Source organism: Lagenorhynchus albirostris, chromosome 14 (assembly GCF_949774975.1).
Source record: "Lagenorhynchus albirostris chromosome 14, mLagAlb1.1, whole genome shotgun sequence".
Lineage (NCBI taxonomy): Eukaryota > Metazoa > Chordata > Mammalia > Artiodactyla > Delphinidae > Lagenorhynchus > Lagenorhynchus albirostris.
Genome location: NC_083108.1, coordinates 48,807,894 through 48,825,375, shown reverse-complemented (window position 1 = coordinate 48,825,375; position 17,482 = coordinate 48,807,894). Strand labels below are relative to the sequence as shown.

Below are 17,482 nucleotides of genomic sequence, written 5' to 3'. Positions count from 1 at the left end.
ACTTCATTAACTAAAACTTGATGTTACTGTATTTAGCAGATATAGTGCCTCATTAGTTTGTGTGCCTTTTTGAAACAGTGAAGGGAAATACCTTTCCTGTTGGGGAATTAGAGGGAAGCAGATTTGGTCAATGAAAGTAAGTGATGATGAAAAAGAAGGTAGTAAGGGGTGGTTTCTCCATCTGTGCAGGCATTAGAGTTGGGAGGCACTTGTCAGGAGTCTTGAGGAAGCTATTTATGCTTTGGGACAGCAACCAAATTCAGTCTGGGGTCCTTCAAGCTTAAGAAATGCTCCTCATATTGTTGTTGTTCCTCTGTATTGTCTTTTTTTTTGTCTTAATTGAATAGTGGAGAAACATGTTTTTTTTGTTTGTTTATTTATTTATCTATGGCTGCATTGGGTCTTCGTTGCTGAGCACGGGCTTTCTGTAGTTGCAGTGAGTGGGGGCCACTCTTCATTGCCATGCATGGACTTCTCATTGCGGTGGCTTCTCTTGTTGCAGAGCACAGGCTCTAGGCACGTGGGCTTCAGTAGTTGTGGCTCGTGGGCTCTAGAGCGCAGCCTCAGTAGTTGTGGCGCACAGGCTTAGTTGCTCCACGGTATGTGGGATCTTCCGGGACCAGGGCTCGAACACATGTCCTCTGCATTGGCAGGCAGATTCTTAACCGCTGCGCCACCAGGGAAGTCCAAAACATATGTTTTTAAAACAGTCTCTGCGTGGAACTCTTATATCATGCAGCAGTTGATGTGAATATGAACGTATTATCCAAATTAATTTTTTAAGATATAGTTAGATAATCCAACTTTCTCTGCCTTCAGTTGGAAAACATTCAAAGGAAATTAAGCCTACTTTCCTGGCTTCTTTTGGCTGTGGGGTGGCTGGGGCAGAGATTAAGTAGTGATGTGCCCTTCCTATTTGATTCTATTAAAGCTGGGAAACAAAGCATTAATGCTGATTTCTACTATGAGGCTAGGGGTCACCATCAGTCATGAATATATAATGCCGCTTAATTAAGAAGAATACTTCTTTCCCACTCTGTCTGGCAGGAAGTACTTTTTACCTTGGAGTTGTATACACTCCATAGAGCTCTCAGTGGGATGTTTGCCCTTTTATGAAGGATAAGCCTAGGTCCCCTGGTTAGTGACCATAGCTGTCTTACGTATGTGGGATTCCAGGACTACCCTTTGGTCTCCTGATCTCATTGCTGTCACATGGATAGGGAAGTAGAGTGTCATGTGCTCTTCCCTTCCATTGTCTCACTGTGCTCACACCCTCCTTCAGGGTAGAAAAAAAAACCAAAAAACCAGTCCTAGACTGTACAAAGAAGAAGTAAGTTCTTTACCCTGGTTTTGCTCTTTATGGAAAATATTGGGTGACATAGACATTTTAGTTGTGTAGGTAAATTAGAGTTGTTCCTTCATTTTCTAAATGTCTGCCTTGCCTCCTTACAGTTGATGCAGCAGTTATATAATGAGTGTAAGCTCGTACATGCCGACCTCAGTGAGTACAACATGCTGTGGCATGCTGGGAAGGTGAGGAGCATTTTGTTAACGTTCAGGTTAAGTGACTTGATGTAAATTACTGAAGGTACAGAAATCACTGTGCTCTGTATTTAAATAGGTCTGGTTGATAGACGTCAGTCAGTCTGTAGAACCAACCCATCCTCATGGCCTGGAGTTCTTGTTCCGTGACTGTAGGAATGTCTCACAGGTAGGCATGTAAACTAACTGTCTTTTTTATGGGCTATAACATATTCAAACATTTTTCTCACTCCTAAGGCAAGTAAGATGATTGTATTCTTAGAAATTAAAGGAAGAGTTTAGTTAACTGGTTGCTTTCAAGGTAAAGAGACAAAGATTGATTTGTCAGATTTCATTTTTTGCAAGAATTTGATTGCGTGGCCCACATTTGGGCCACTGAATTAAATTTCCAAGAGAGTAAGTTTTTATTTTGGTTCTAAATATTTAAGCAGTCAAGTAGACATTTAATATATGCACAGTGCTTTAAGGGAAGATGGCCTGAAGCAAGCCTGCATGCTTACTGCCATTGTTATTAGACTAAAAGAATAGTTTTCCTAGTGGTATAGTCTGACCACATTCTCTGAGGCAGAGTGAACAGATTAGGGAAGGTAAAACTCAGTAATCACAGAGTTGGGAAGCATTTGTTTGCTATTTCTAAAGGAAATGAATTGTCAGCAACAGATTCAGATAGAGATGATCTTCCTAAATATGACAGAACAACTTTATTTTGGAAATACTTTCTGAGCCTACTGGAAAATGTTAATTCATGGGATTTAGTGATTATTTTGTGTCTGCTCATTCAAAGCAACGCCAAGCAATTTTACATATACCACTCATACATAGCTATGGAAGGTGCAATATGACAAACTTACTAAGTCTAGACGACAGCCCAGATGTGTGAGAGGACAGTAAGCAAGTAGAACCTGAGTGTAGTTATACTTGAATTGGAAACATCTGTAGCTTAAAAATTATGGAAGGAATTCACTGGCGTTTTACAAGTACACTGTTCCCTGTTTTTTTTGTTGTTGTTGTTTCTAGGAGAACCTTGCTAATAAGTCTACTGACTTTCTTATATTTCTTTACTAGTTTTTCCAGAAAGGAGGCGTAAAGGAAGCCCTTAGTGAACGAGAACTCTTCAATGCCGTTTCAGGCTTAAACATCTCGGCAGATAATGAAGCTGAGTTCTTAGCTGAGGTAAGTGTTATAAGGCTGTTTTTCACCTTGCTGTTAGTGGGGACCTGGATAGAGTAGATAATGAAAACCAGAGCTAAGTTTATCCTCTCATCCCCTCAAAAACAAAATTAATTAGAGATTTTTCCTTTCTTGAGATACTGTTTTTGATCCTTCTTTTCCAGGCTTAAACCCTAGGATAAACATAACAGCAAAACACTTCTTCAAGAAGTTCATAGTTTGGTTGAGATGGACAAATAACACATTTCCAGTATATGCCTTTTTCCCTGACCGGTGAACACTCTGTGTGACACAAAAAAGCAGTAACACTTGGTCCCTGCCTGCCTTTAACTGAATACAGAGATTCAGCAGTGGCCATCCTTGGAAATACCCAGTCATTACAATATGGACCTACAGAACAATACAATAATAAAAAAAAAAATACCTCCGGGGAAGTTCTCTGAAAATTGAACAAAAACTGAAAAGTGAAACAGCAGCTTATTATTTCCAGCAACCTGCCAAAGCAGAGAATGATTATAGAATCTGTTCCAGAAATCCCCATATTGACTTGAATTTGGCCAAGCTGTGCTGGAGTCTAAGGCCAGAAGCGAAGTAACAGGAAGATGGTAAATCCAGCCTTTAGTTCAGTACAGTTGCTCTGTACAGTTACTGGGTGTTACTGCTGTTGAATCAACTTTGGAATTTCCTTTTTCTTGTTCCCTGAAAGCTGTATAGGTTATATAGTAAAACATATCTGATGCCAATTGCTAGCTTGATAAAGACACTAAACATCAGCCCTGGTAATGGAATCAAGTAAAAACATACATGTATGTGACCCACTGTAATATGTGTCACACACTGTAATTCTTATTCAAGGCCAATGTCGTTAGGAATGACCTAGTTTTAAGAGAGTAAAAATACTGGTTCAATCTCAAGCATAATTGCTGTGAAGTAGGATTTTGACAAATGGATTTAATATATTAATTTTATAGATAGAAGCTTTGGAGAAAATGAATGAAGATCACGTTCAGAAGAATGGAAGGAAAGCTGCTTCATTTTTGAAAGATGATGGAGGTCCGCCAGTGTTATACGACGAATAGCACTAATATCCACTGCTTTCAGTGTTAACACAGTGGTGATTGTCAGCTGCCATTAGCAAATGAAGTTATGGGTGACTTGAAATACCAAAACATGAGGAATGTACAATGGTGCTTCTGTGCTTTTTTTCCCTTGTAACCCATATGCCAGGTATGTGGAATTTTTAGCTCGGCATTGAGAGACTGAAATGTCAACTACCTCTCATGATATGAATAGGATAATATAATTCTTAACAGCTACAGGTTATCTAGCTGAAATCAACCTGATTTTAAGGATTTGTGGCATAAAATGTTTGATGAGAATTTTTAACATTTCCAAATATGGGAGGAAGGGACAGATGTGTTTACAAGGGAGGCTTTTATTACAACTCACTTGCTTTTTTCACCTCCCTGCTTTGTGTTGCGTCTTTCCTCATATATTTTATTTACCTAAAATTAGCCCTTCTCAGTTCTTTTTCCAGACTGTGACCATGATTCTAAAGGAAAATTTCTTCTCTTTAGTAGCTGATATAAATGGAAATTTGGTTTCAGAATGGCTGACAGAAATAGACATAAGCAAAGTACTTTTTTTTGGTATATCTTGAATTATGAACTGAATTCTTCTTTTCCACACTCATATGCAAGGAAAGGCATCATCGGTTTCTGAAAGAGATAAATATATAAGTACTTTTCAACTATCCAAATTTTTTAAATTTAACTTTCAGCTTTTCTACATTTAGGTGAAATAGTTAGGATGTAACTCACGGTGCAGCTGCTCTGCATTTATAATGAAAATGTAAATTATCTAGAAGGACAGAATGGAATCTTTAACCATGTTTGACATATTTTAATGAAGTCAGTGAAACAAAGTTCAGTTTACGTTTCACTCAAACTATATACTTACTAATTGATTTTGAGAGAAATATAGCAAGCTAATTAGAAACATTGTATCATCAAATGATGAAAAGTATGTATAAAACAAGTTGAGTACCAAATTAACCAACTAATTTGAACTATCTGGCCTAACTTTTAATAATGTTTAGTACTGGCCGGACTCCACTTCTTAATGCAGCCAAAGTACATTGGCTTTGTTAGGATTGAAGCTCATTCACTGCAACAGAATCATTCCTCCTATTGTTGGAATCAGATTGGAATCACTAAAGACCTAACCTTTCTGTCTGATAATAGAAAGTAAAAATCTGAACTTTGCCCTTGAAAGCTTCTACATTAAAATTATTTAAAAATGCCAAATATATTCTTTCTAGAAAAATAGTTTTGTTTCTGTTGTATAACTTTTAATTGCATTTCAGAGAAGTGTGATTTGGGGTACTCATTACGTTTCTGAAATGTTTACCACTATGAAAGAAATATTTAGATGACTGGTGATTATTGGCATTACAGAAGTTTCAAAGAACTAATTTTAAAAACAGTTAACCATTAAATTTTGTTTTGTTTTGTTTTCTGACATACTCTGACGGTAGCAGCAAACTGTTGCTGTGTGGCGTTCTTGGAGTGTGCTGTGAACATGCTTCTTAAGAAATTAAAAATGAAGAGATCATTTTAGAATTGGTTCTCTGTGTGGATTCTTCCTGTTCCTTGGAAGTATTAACTTATGTCCTGGCACCAGGTTACCCCTTCTGTTTAAGTTAAACAGTGCTATTTTCAGCAGTTTTTTTCCTCTCAACTTCCCATCTTTAGATTTCACTTTTAAATGACCTACTTCACATTACAAACAGGTTTTTCCTCTCATATAGATCAGTGAGTAAATTTTTCACACAGTGGAAAAAGAAAGTGGAAAATATTGATTTGCTAAATAGTCAAATACAGATGGGGGAAAAAAATGGAAATAAGCATATTTTGTTTCACTTTAATGGAAGTGGATATATGAATATCTATAAGATAAATTATCAAAATAAAGATTATATGTAGAGAATTTTTATTTCAACAAGATAATTTTTTGCCAGTTTCTTTAAAAAATCATCTTTTCTGCTTACAAAAGTAAGATGTGCATTCTTGTTTATTTGATTTTTATTTTATTTATTTTTGGCTGTGTTGGGTCTTTGTTACTGCACGTGGGCTTTTCTGTAGTTGCAGTGAGCGGGAGTTACTCTTCATGGCAGTGCACGGGCTTCTCATTGCGGTTGCTTCTCTGGTTGCGGAGCATGGGCTCTAGGCGTGCGGGCTTCAGTAGTTGTGACTCGCGGGCTCTAGAGCGCAGGCTCAGTAGTTGTGGCACACAGGCCTAGTTGCTCCGAGACGTGGGATCTTCCCGGACCAGGGGTTGAACCTGTGTCCGCTGCATTGGCAGGCAGATTCTTATCCACTGTGCCACCAGGAAGGCCCATGCATGCTCATTTAAATTTAAATATTATAGAAATTCAGAAATGCTAAAGTAAAGGTCCCTTGCATTCCAAAAATCATTGCATGTAGTGGGGCATACACCCCTGCCAATTTTTTTCCCTCAGCAAATGTTATATTCTCTTTTAAAAAAAAATCTTTGAACAGAAAGTGAGATGAAGCGAGGTAGCTGATGGTGAAGTGATGATCATGGTAAACCCCTAAGGAAGATGAAGGAGATGGAGGCCCCGAGATATGGTAGAGGCAGTACATTTTCTGTTGTTGCTCATTTAGGCCCTGGGCATCAGAAGAAATTGTTGTCTGCACCTTTTGAAAAACTTCTGAGCAGTTTCCAACACTTTAGAAATTGCTAGGGAAAAGCTCATCTGATTGTATTTTCAAACCTCAATACTTCTATTTTTGAAGATATATATTTTAAGCATGATTGTAAGTTCTCAAAGTTTGTTTATTTTTAAATTTATTTATTTATTTTTGGCTGCTTTGGGTCTTCATTGCTGCACATGGGCTTTCTCTAGTTGTGGCGAGCAGGGGCTACAATTCGTTGCTGTGCACAGGCTTCTCATTGCTGTGGCTTCTCTTGTTGTGGGGCATGGGCTCTAGGTGCGTGGGCTTCAATAGTTGTGTCACGCGGTCTTAGTAGTTGTGGCTCACAGGCTCAGTAGTTGTGGCACACGGGCTTAGTTGCTCTGCAGCATGTGGGATCTTCCTGGACCAGGGCTCAAACCCGCATCCCCTGCATTGGCAGGCGGATTCTTAACCACTGCGCCACCAGGGAAGTCCCTAAGTTCTCAGAGTTTATAGTTGGAGGCATATCAGTTTATTCATTTCAAAGCCTTTTGTTTTTATTCTTCGATTTCATATTTGTTTCCCAATTCATTAATATAAAACGGTTACATTTGGGAGCAGCCTTACTTTTGCTGTCCTGGGCTTTCCAGCTTTTCCCCAAACATAGCTAGCTTTTTGAGGAGTTAACACCAAATATAGTAGAAAGATAAGAACAAAGCAGATGGAGGGGGAAGGTGGGGTATTCATTTCAGAATAAATGAGTGAGCTACAGCTTACAGCTCTAAACTGTTTTTCTCTCTCTAATGCCTTCTGGCAGGGAAAGAACACATAATCAAATAGAATGCTTGATGCAAAACCATAAGAACGGTATCTGGGTAAAGTGCCAAATGATGAACCAAAATTTATGAAAAATGTGGGAAATATCAAAAAGGGTTTGAAAAATTAAATCTTAAGAAGAAACACATGAGTCCATTGCTTGAAGTTTTAATATATTATTATTAAGTAACAAAAACAGTACTACTCATTTCCTATTTCATCTTTTTGAAGTTGAGTTATATTCGGAAAAGGATAAAACAAATATTGGACAGAGTAATTGAAGCCTTTGTCCCCAAATGTTTTCTCCCCTAAATCCATATGAAGCCTTAACCCCTATTATGACAACTGTATTTAGAAATGGAGCCTTTAAGAATGTATTAAAAAAAAAAGGTATAAATGTTAAGTGAAGTCATAGGGGCCCTAATCCAACAGGACTGATGTCCTTATAAGAAGAGGAAGCAACACCAGAGACCTCCCTTCACGCAAGCACAGAGGAAAGGCCATGTGAGGACACACGAGAAGGCAGCTGTCTGCACCCCAAAGAGAGGCCTCACCAGACATCAGCCCTGCACTTTGATCTTGGACTTCTATCCTCCAGAGCTGTGAGAAAATTAATTTCTGTTTTTTAAGCCATGCAGTCTGTCGTATTTTGTTACGGTAGCCCAAGCAGACTAATACAAAACCCAAGGTAGATATAGTGTTTTTGGTGGGTGGAATATGGGTAGGGCATCCTACTCCTTCAGCTAATTTAAGAATTTTGCTAAGGTGAAAAATATCCAAGATATTTGGGAAAATTTTTAAAGAGAGAAGATGGTATATGGTAAGACAGTATATTACACATATAGAATTATTAAAATTGTGTTGTTACCATTTGAGCTTCCATGAATTTCTAAAAAAACTATTAAGCAGGGTTATTAAAATAGGGAAATACAACAGGTAGGATTTTGGACTTCAGGTGTCTCCGCTACCAACCCCCATAAGCTAGAAGAATATAGACAACATGATGGTAACTTTAGATTAGTTGCAGAGCAACTCCAGACCCTTTGTGTCTTCAGTCAGACCTTCACGTGACAGCAGCCCAGGCCAGCATCATAACTGCAACTCAGGTGGGTCCCTGAGTCAGACCTACCCAGGGAAGCATGTGCAAATTCTGATTCACAGAAACTGTTAAAAAAAAATAAATGTTTGTGAGAACTTCCCTGGTGGTCCAGTGGCTAAGACTGTACTCCCAATGTAGGGAGCCCGGGTTCGATCCCTGGCCAGGGAACTAGATTCCTCATGCCACAGCTAAGACCCAGCACAGCCTAAATAAATAAGTAAATAAATATTTTTAAAAATAATAATAAATGTTTGTGGTCTTAAGCCATTAAGTTTTGTGGGTAATTTGTATTGGAGCAATAGATAACTAATACAGTGGATAAGAGGTTGATTCAAAGTTCAAGAAAGACCAATAGATTTTAATGTAACAGAGTACAAAAAATTCATTGATACAGTTTTGGATTCCACATTGCAACTAGCCTTTAAGAAATTATGACTTGCTGAGTATTGGTGTATTAAAGAATATCTACAATGATCTGAAAAGGCCATTTATTTACTCCTTTTTCCAACTACCTATCTGTAGGAGGCCCGATTATCCTCATATACTTCAACTAAAACAAAATACCTCAACAGATTGAATACAGAAGTAGATACAAGAATTCAGCTGCCTTCTAATAAGTCAGACATTAAAGAGATTTGGAAAAATATAAAAATGCCATTTTTCTTACTGAAGTTTTGGAAAATACAGTTATTTTTTACTTGCAAATATTCTTTATATTAACATGTTTTGTTATTTTTAAGAGTTTTTTTTAATTTCTCAGTTTTAATTTTGAATATCAATATATTTAACTCACATAAACAAAAGCTCATTGAGGTCTTCAGTAATTTTTGAAAGTAAAAAGGTGTCCTGAGGCCAAAAGTTTGAGAACTGCTGCTCTAACGGATACAAGCATGAGAATGTACTTACAGGAAAGCAGCTAGAATTGGGCTGGAAATCATATCATGTTGTATGTGGATTAGCCAAAGAATTTGAAGGTGGTTAGTCTGGAAAAGATTTAGGACCTAATGTCTATCTTCTAAAAGGAAAGGAGCATTGATTTTTTATAAAGGCAGTGTAGAATGGGAGTTAACAGCAGGAATTTGGTAATCAAACAGACCTGTGTTTGAGACCCACTTATGGTATTAAGAGCTCTGTGGTTTGAGCAATTAAATCATGTTTTTCCTTCCTCTTTTTTTTTAATTTGATTTTTAAAATTGTGATTAAATATACATATCATAAAATTTACCATTTTAACCATTTTAAAACATACAGTTCAGGGACTTCCCCGGTGGTCCAGTGGTAAAGAATCCACCTTCCAATGCAGGGGATGTGGGTTTGATCCCTGGTCGGGGAACTAAGACCCACATGCTGTGGGGCAGCTAAGCCTGCACACCACAACTACTGAGCTCACGCGCCTTAAAGAGAGAGCCTGCATGCTGCAAACTACAGAGCCCACGCACTCTGGAGCCCCTGCGTGCCACAACTAGATAGAGAAAACGCTGCAGGCCACAACTAGAGAGAAGCCTGTGCACCGCAGCTAGAGAGAAGCCCGAGCACCACAGTGAAAGATCCTGCCTGCCTCAACTAAGACCCGATGCAGCCAAAAAAAGCCATACGGTTCAGTGGCATTAACTGCATTCACATTTATTTATTTATTTATTTATTTATTTATTTATTTATTTTTGTGGTACACGGGCCTCTCACTGTTGTGGCCTCTCCCGTTGCGGAGTACAGGCTCCAGACCTGCAGGCTCAGCAGCCATGGCTCACGGGCCCAGCCGCTCCGCAGCATGTGGGATCTTCCCGGACCGGGGCATGAACCCGTGTCCCCTGCATCGGGAGATGGACTCTTAACCACTGCACCACTAGGGAAGCTCCACATTTATTTTTTAATTTATTTATTTTTGGCTGCGTTGGGTCTTTGTTGCTGCGCGCGGGCTTTCTCTACTTGAGGCGAGCAGGGGCTACTCTTCGTGGTGGTGTGTGGGCTTCTCATTGCGGTGGCTTCTCTTGTTGCGGAGCACAGGCTCTAGGCATGCGGGCTCAGTAGTTGTTGCTCACAGGCTCTAGAGCGCAGGCTCAGCAGTTGTGACACATAGGCTTAGTTGCTCTGTGGCATGTGGGATCTTCCCGGACCAGGGCTTGAACCCATGTCCCCTGCATTGGCAAGTGGATTCTTAACCACTGTGCCACCAGGGAAGCCCAAGTACGTTCACATTTTTTATGCAACCATCACCACCATCCATCTCCAAGATTTTTTCATCTCCCCAAACTGAAACTCTGTATCCATCAAACACTAAACTCCCCATTCCTCCAATCTCTGGCAACCACAATTTTACTGTTTCTGTGAATTTGGGTACTCTAGGTAACTCACATAAATATTAGTCAGTTTGTGCCTGGCTTATTTCACTTAGTGTAATGTCTTCAAGGTTCATCCAGGTTGTAGCATGTGTCAGAATTTCATTGTTTTTAAGGCTGAATAATAGTCCATTGTATGGACATACCGCATTTCCTTTATCCATTCATCTGTCAATAGACACTTGGGTTGTATCCACCTCTTGGCTATCCTAAATAATGCTGCTGTGAACGTGGGTGCACAGATATCTGTTTGTGTCCCTGCTTTTTTCGTGTGTATATACCAAAAAGTGGAATTGCTGAATCATTTAGTAATCCTGTTTAAGTTTTTGAGGAATCTCCATACCATTTTCCATAGCCACTGAACCATTTTACATTCCCACCAGCAATGCACAAGGGTTCCAATTTTTTCTCATCCTCACCAACACTTGCCATATATATTTTAAATAGCCATCCAGATGGGTGTGAATCCATGATTGTTTGAAATTTAAGTTTTCCAACTTAATTTTGAAAAAACTCAAACTTACAGAAAAGTTGTATGCCAGTCTCCTAGATTCACCTGTTAACATTTAACCACATTTGCTTATCTCTCTATTCTTCGTTGTTATTTTCCTGAATCATTTAAAGGACATTGCAGACATCATGCTTCTTTGTGCCCAAGAACTGTCCTTCAAGTGTGGATCACTTAAGAAGGATAGTCTACAAATTAACATACTTCTATTGGGTTGGCCAAAAAGTTCATTGGGGTTTTTCGGTAATATCTTACAGAAAAACCCCGACGAACTTTTTGGCCAACCCAATATATATTGTCTAATAAATACGCAGTTTACATTCAAATTTCCCCATTTGTCCCCAGAAATGTTTTATAGGGTTTTTTTTTTGTATGTGGGATTCAATCATGTTTCACTCATTGAATATGACTGTTATATCTCTTTAGTTTTTCTTAATGTAGAAGTGCCCATTTAGACATTTTAGGTCTCCTTGTTTGCATTTAAAAAAATAAAGATAACTCTAGTATATACTGTTTTATGAGGCTTATATGTCATAATATAGGTGAGGCTCCACTAAAATGTAAGCTTTATGGAGGGAGGGATTTTTATGTTTTTTCACTGGAATTCCAGCACCCTGAATTGTCTTGCATACAATAGGTGCTCAATTAATTTTTGAATGAATGAGTGAATGAATGAATGCCTAACTAAATAATGAGTGGGGGAAGGGAACTTACGCTGTACAACATTTTCCAGTTTTTATACCCAACATGTTAACATCTTTACTTGGACATCTGGTGGGCATCTCAAACTTTCTTTTGTGCTCCACATCTAATTAAAATATATCTAGAATCTGACCACTTTTCATGGCATCCACGGCTACCTCCCTAGTTCAAGTAGTCTTTTAACTGGTCTCCCTGCTTCTGTTCTTGCCAGTCTCTCTTCCTGTTTCGAACAAGTCTCAACACAACAGCCAGAGTGATCTTTTTTAAACAGAAGTTACATCAGGTCACTTTTTTGTTTAAATTACATGCAATCGGGTTCAGTTTAAAACAAGTCTTTACTAGCTGTTCAAGAAGGGAACAAGTTCTTTGGCAGGACATGAGCTTCTTACCACCTGAGTTGTAGATACAGGGGCTGGATGACCTCATGGTGGGGTATAGAGGGGCATGAGATGGTTGGTTAGATTAGTTAATTGTTAGCGACTTTTCTATATCTTCTATTACCCTAAACTTAAAAAGAAACTTTTCTGTTTATGAAGATGATGCACATTTATTTTTTTAATGCAAATAATGCCAAAGGTAGAAAAAATACAGAAATTACCCACAGTACAAGACAGCCACCATCAATACTATTCCTTACACTTCTTGTATACACATATACGTGCAAATACATATATGTAAGGAAACATGAATTCACACACGAAATACAAAATGAAAAGCAGGTTGTGAAACAGTGATAGTCAAGATTTGCCAGTAAATATAGGCACACAAACTTTTAAAGATAGTTCCTTTTATAAAAATTACACTCATTGTAAAAACCAAAGGGAATTTGAAAAGGTCAAAGACAAAAGTGAAAGTCACAGGCTGTGAGAACTGATATAAAAATGTTGATACATATCCTTCCAGATGTGTCATAAAGCCTGAAAAAGAATTAAAAAACAAGACAAAACAAAAACAAAACTCAGAAAAACAGAAGAGCCTGTGTGTTTTGTGTTTAGGTTTTAGAAGCTGTCAGAAGCACCTTTTAAGCTACTATGGGAGGAACACAAGCTTGTAAAGCTGCTTATCTTAAACACCAGGAGTTACACTGAGCTCTCAGTCGCTCTGGAAAACACAAGCCCACAGTAAGATAAGAAAGAAGAAAAAAATAAACCAATTATGAACTTACAGCTGATTCACTAACACTGGGGCAGTCAGGGCTGGGCAGGTGACCCTAACCCCATTAGGGGTTGAGCTAATTGGAGGCCACCCCTGTTTTCCCTTCTGCCAATTTTGTAGTTTACCTCCTCCTGGGTAGATATGCCCTTTAGGGCATCACTGAAAGCCTAGTGGGTACCAGCACCGCTCCTCCACCGCAGCCCCGAAGGTATCTAAAAATACATTTTGCTCAGCTTCTCAGCGTCTTATCTTTCCCCTTCCGCTCAGTGCCTCAGCCTCTCAGCCATCGCTTTCAAAGCAGCAGTTTCCTTGTGGAACGAAGTGGCAGCAACGCTGGACTCTCTTCTCTGGGCCTCCCTGCTCCCCTGGATCATGACTTCTTGGGCTCCAGCTGCCTTGGTAGTTCTCCAGCACCTTCAGGGAAGATACAAGATCTCCTGCTTTCCAAAAATAATGAAAACAAAGATCCTAATCTTTTTGCTAAATATAAATAATAATTCACAAACTTCTATGACTTTAAGTTTGGTTTCTGGAGAACTGTCGTTTTCTTTTTGTGATACCATGTTAGTGTTTTTTTTCACAGTGGTTAAAGAGTCACTCCTAGATATTTGAAGTAGCAAAACACCTTTCTTATTTAGGTAACCTTTTTTGGTATATAAAGTTACACAAGTAAATTCTAGAACTAAAAATAATGCAAGTAACAAAAATTGAGAAGTATGGGGGAAAGGGAGGTGAGAGGCAGACCAACGTGCTAAATTCCTCATCTTTTTCAGAGCAGAAAGTAACATATACTGTGTGAAGCTGATAAAACAAGGTCAGTATCTGAGAGTTAACGGTGTTATCATCAGAGCTAGAAAGAGAAATTAGTAACAGTGGCTTCCTCTGGACTGTGGCCTTGAGACTTGCTGTGGGGGAGGAATAAGAGGAGATTTTTTTTCACTCGATATCTTCTGTTCTATTGGAATTATTTTAACCCCCATAATGCACTCCTTTCGAATGACAGCATGTTTTTGTTGATTATTTTAACTCTTGATTCTGACAACCAACTGCTTGGTTCATGGAGCCATTGAACCAGACAGTCTTGGGAGAAGTCTTTGAGCTCAAACTCTCCTGTGAGCTTTTTTTTTTTTTTTGCGGTACGCAGGCCTGTCACTGCTGTGGTCTCTCCCGTTGCGGAGCACAGGCTCCGGACCCGCAGGCTCAGCGGCCATGGCTCACGGGCCCAGCCGTGGAGTGGGATCTTCCAGGACCAGGGCACGAACCCGTGTCCCCTGCATCAGCAGGTGGACTCTCAACCACTGCGCCACCAGGTAAGCCCTCCTGTGAGCTTTTACTCCAGGAGAGTCGCAAGCAGGGTGGGCAAGAGGCCTACTGTCCTTCCATGGGTTTCAACGTAAAATCAAGTTTTTAGAAAATTTTGGCTCAAATTATCTTCTAAAACAATGCAATACAGTTAAAAGAACAATACTTTGAAATTGTTTAATGAATTTTTTAAAAATACAACTTTTAATTCCCAATAAAAGTGAATTTTATTTTATTTTTTTAAAGGAAACCAGGATTTTCTTTTTTAATTTTATTTTTTGCTGCGTTGGGTCTTTGTTGCTGCACGCGGGCTTTCTCTAGTTGCAGCGAGCAGGGGCTACTCTTCGTTGTGGTGCACGGGCTTCTCATTACGGTGGCTTCTCTTGTTGCAGAGCACAGGCCCTAGAGCGCGCAGGCTTCAATAGTTATGGCACGTGGGCTCTAGAGCACGGGCTCAGTAGTTGTGGTGCATGGGCTCAGTAGTTGTGGCGCACAGGCTTAGTTGCTCCGCGGCATGTGGGATCTTCCCGGACTAGGGCTCCAACCCGTGTCCCCTGTACTGGCAGGCGGATTCTTAACCACTGCGCCACCAGGGAAGCCCAAAAGTGTATTTTAGATATTAAAATTATTCTGATTTGTATAATGAAGTTTTATTTTTCTCTGAAAATCAAATTGAGCAGAGAAAAAGTGTGGCAGCAATGAAAAGACACCAACACGGAGGTAGAGCTTTGTATCCCTTCTTCAATTTAATCTTTAAAAGAAACAACGGAAACAAACTGTTACACAAATAACTGAAATGAGGAAGGAAACATTTACCTAAGTAACAAAGGAAATTCACGGAAAGAACTTTCTGGTAACAGAAGTAATTATCAGGTGTGGGGGTGAGGGGACGCAAGACAGAGAAGACTCTCCCGGTTCTCATGCTGGCCCGTCATTCATGGTGATTTCCAAGCTGATGCTGGGCACCAACAGATTTAAGTCCTGGTAACATGTGGAACCTCAAAACTCTAGAAATGTCTGCTGGTCCATTTTTAAAGAGTCTTGTTGTTTCCCAATGAAAAGATAACTTTTTTAAATCTGGGAAGAATAGGGAATCCTATATGAGTATGGGACAAATATTCAAATTGTCTTTAATGCTGAACTCTACAGAAAAAAATAAGTTTGTGACTGAAAGAGATGGAGAGGCAAAGACTTGGTTTGCCCAGGGCATTTCTGGATCCTCTGGTTTCTGTGTGGCCTGCAGTGGCTGCCCACGTGCTCAGCATTTCCCGGGCCACAGCCACTGTCGAGATCACTGTGTTCCTGGGCCTCTTGCCCACAGCCGGGCAGATCTCAATGCTGCTTGCAGATCCAAGGTAAGCTGCAGAAGAATTAAGCCTCGTTGTCTGTCAGGAGCAAAAATCTGCCGTAATCGACTGAAGCTACCTCTCAGGGAAAAGGGATAAGATACCCAGAGTCAAAGAGACACGACAGTCTTTTCAGAGCAGCCCTCATCCCCCAGCGCCCCACCCCCTGCCACCACAGTGCACTATTGCCTCCCTTGCTTGTGTTTGGCCAACATTCCTGTAGGAGTTGTGTTCAAAATATGCTCTTCTGTGGAGAAGCCTGGGTTCCCTTGGGAGCCCCTTCAATCTCCAGACTTTTCTCATTCCCAGTTGATGGCCTGTTGGTGTTGGGGCATGGGGATGGTGAGAGGGGGGGAGTGACCAGGAGGACTCCAGCTTCTTGGCTTGTGCAACTGGGTGGATGGAGGTGCTGTTACCAAGGCTGTTACCCTAGAATTACACCCCTGCCCCTCCCTCGACTAGAAACCAATTACTCGTATCTGAGTTTCAGGAGAAAGCTGCAAAGAGAAGAAAAACAAGAACTGGTTAGAACCAACTAGGCCCAAGATGGCGGCAGATTTGACTTCCTGTGGACCTTAAGCCTCATTACATGCTCATGATAATATGTTAGCTAAATGCCACGCCCACCAGCAGCAATACAGTTGACAACTGCCATGACAACAACCGGAAGAGCCCACAGAAGGACTGAGAAGGAGAGTTGCATCAGTTCTGGGTCCAAATAAGACCCCTGTTCTTGAATAACTCATGAATATTCCTCCCACTCTTTCCAATTCCCTCCGTTTTACCTCGACCCTTCTATATTTTTGGTGTCTCTGCCCAAATTGGGTTGAGAAGTTGCTTTGCAAACTAGGTTCTTGCTTCTCCATTCTCTGGCCATTGAATAAAGCAAAGCTTGTGCTGCTCCAGTCTCAGCATCGGTTTCACTGTTGGCTACGCGAATCTGATTGGAAAAAGAGCCTCCTCTGTGGTCAAGACAAGGGGTCTCACCCGGGCTAGGGCCCCGGAGTGGGTCCAGTCAACCAATTCGGTAACAGTGCTGTTAACTGGGTTAGGGGACCCTTGGAGAACACCCTGGTGGGGGTTGATCAGGAGTTTTATTTTAGAGATGTTGATTTCCAGGTGCTTTGAGACATCCAAGGGGAGATAAGGAAGTAGGCTACTGATGTAAGGGCTGAGAGACTGTGATACAAATGACACAGGCCCTACTCTCACGGATCTCACAGTACAACAGGAACGGATTATAATCAAATAATTACAAAAATAAATATCAACAAAGTTTCAAGAGAGTGAGGGAGTGATTAAGAGGCACTGAATGCTACTGGGAAATAACATACAATGACCGAAAAATCTTCGCAAACATAGTGACATGGAGGTCTCTGGGGACCCTGAGGAGCGGTGTTTTGTTCAAATTGATGGGGCAGCATCTGAAAAACTAAGGAAATATGCATGAGATACTATTCTCTGGGTACTTCAGAGAGGAGCTTCAGTAGGGGATATGGGGGAGGGGGTCTATCCCAGGAAGGCTCAGTAGGGTCCTGCTCTGGAACATTTTCAGTGCTCTCTCTAGCCGACTTCCCAGCGCCTTTGTCAAAGCGGACAGCACCCGCTTCCTGAAACAGTCTCCACACGCATCTCCAGAAACAACCCTCTCCCTGGTTTTCTGTCTACTTCTCTTGGCAGGCTCTGCTTGTCCTCCTTTGCTGATTCCTGGTCCTGGCCTCTGAAGGCTGGTTGTGTGTGTGTTTTCCTTTATGTCCCTGTCTCAGGTGATCCCACCCAATTCCACTGCTTCAAATATTCCAATAACT

The 17,482-nt window shown here is 40.4% G+C and overlaps 1 protein-coding gene across 3 annotated transcripts in view; it reads left to right on the top strand.

Moving 5' to 3' along the window:
• Positions 1 to 16,579, top strand: part of RIOK3 (RIO kinase 3) — a 35,762-nt gene extending 19,183 nt beyond the window's left edge. The window contains exons 10-16 of one of the 3 annotated variants that reach the window (XR_009544315.1): positions 1,453 to 1,533; positions 1,622 to 1,711; positions 2,608 to 2,715; positions 3,684 to 3,939; positions 7,659 to 7,828; positions 14,171 to 14,336; positions 15,478 to 16,579. Coding sequence is in view for 1 of the 3 variants with exons in the window: in XM_060170207.1 (XP_060026190.1) it covers positions 1,453 to 1,533; positions 1,622 to 1,711; positions 2,608 to 2,715; positions 3,684 to 3,791 (387 nt within the window). In the remaining 2 variants the exon portion in view is untranslated. Of the gene's footprint in view, positions 1 to 1,452; positions 1,534 to 1,621; positions 1,712 to 2,607; positions 2,716 to 3,683; positions 7,371 to 7,658; positions 7,829 to 14,170; positions 14,337 to 15,477 lie in introns of those variants that run through there. The other 2 variants (XR_009544316.1, XM_060170207.1) reach the window with 2 other exon arrangements.
• The last annotated feature ends 903 nt before the right edge of the window (positions 16,580 to 17,482 follow it).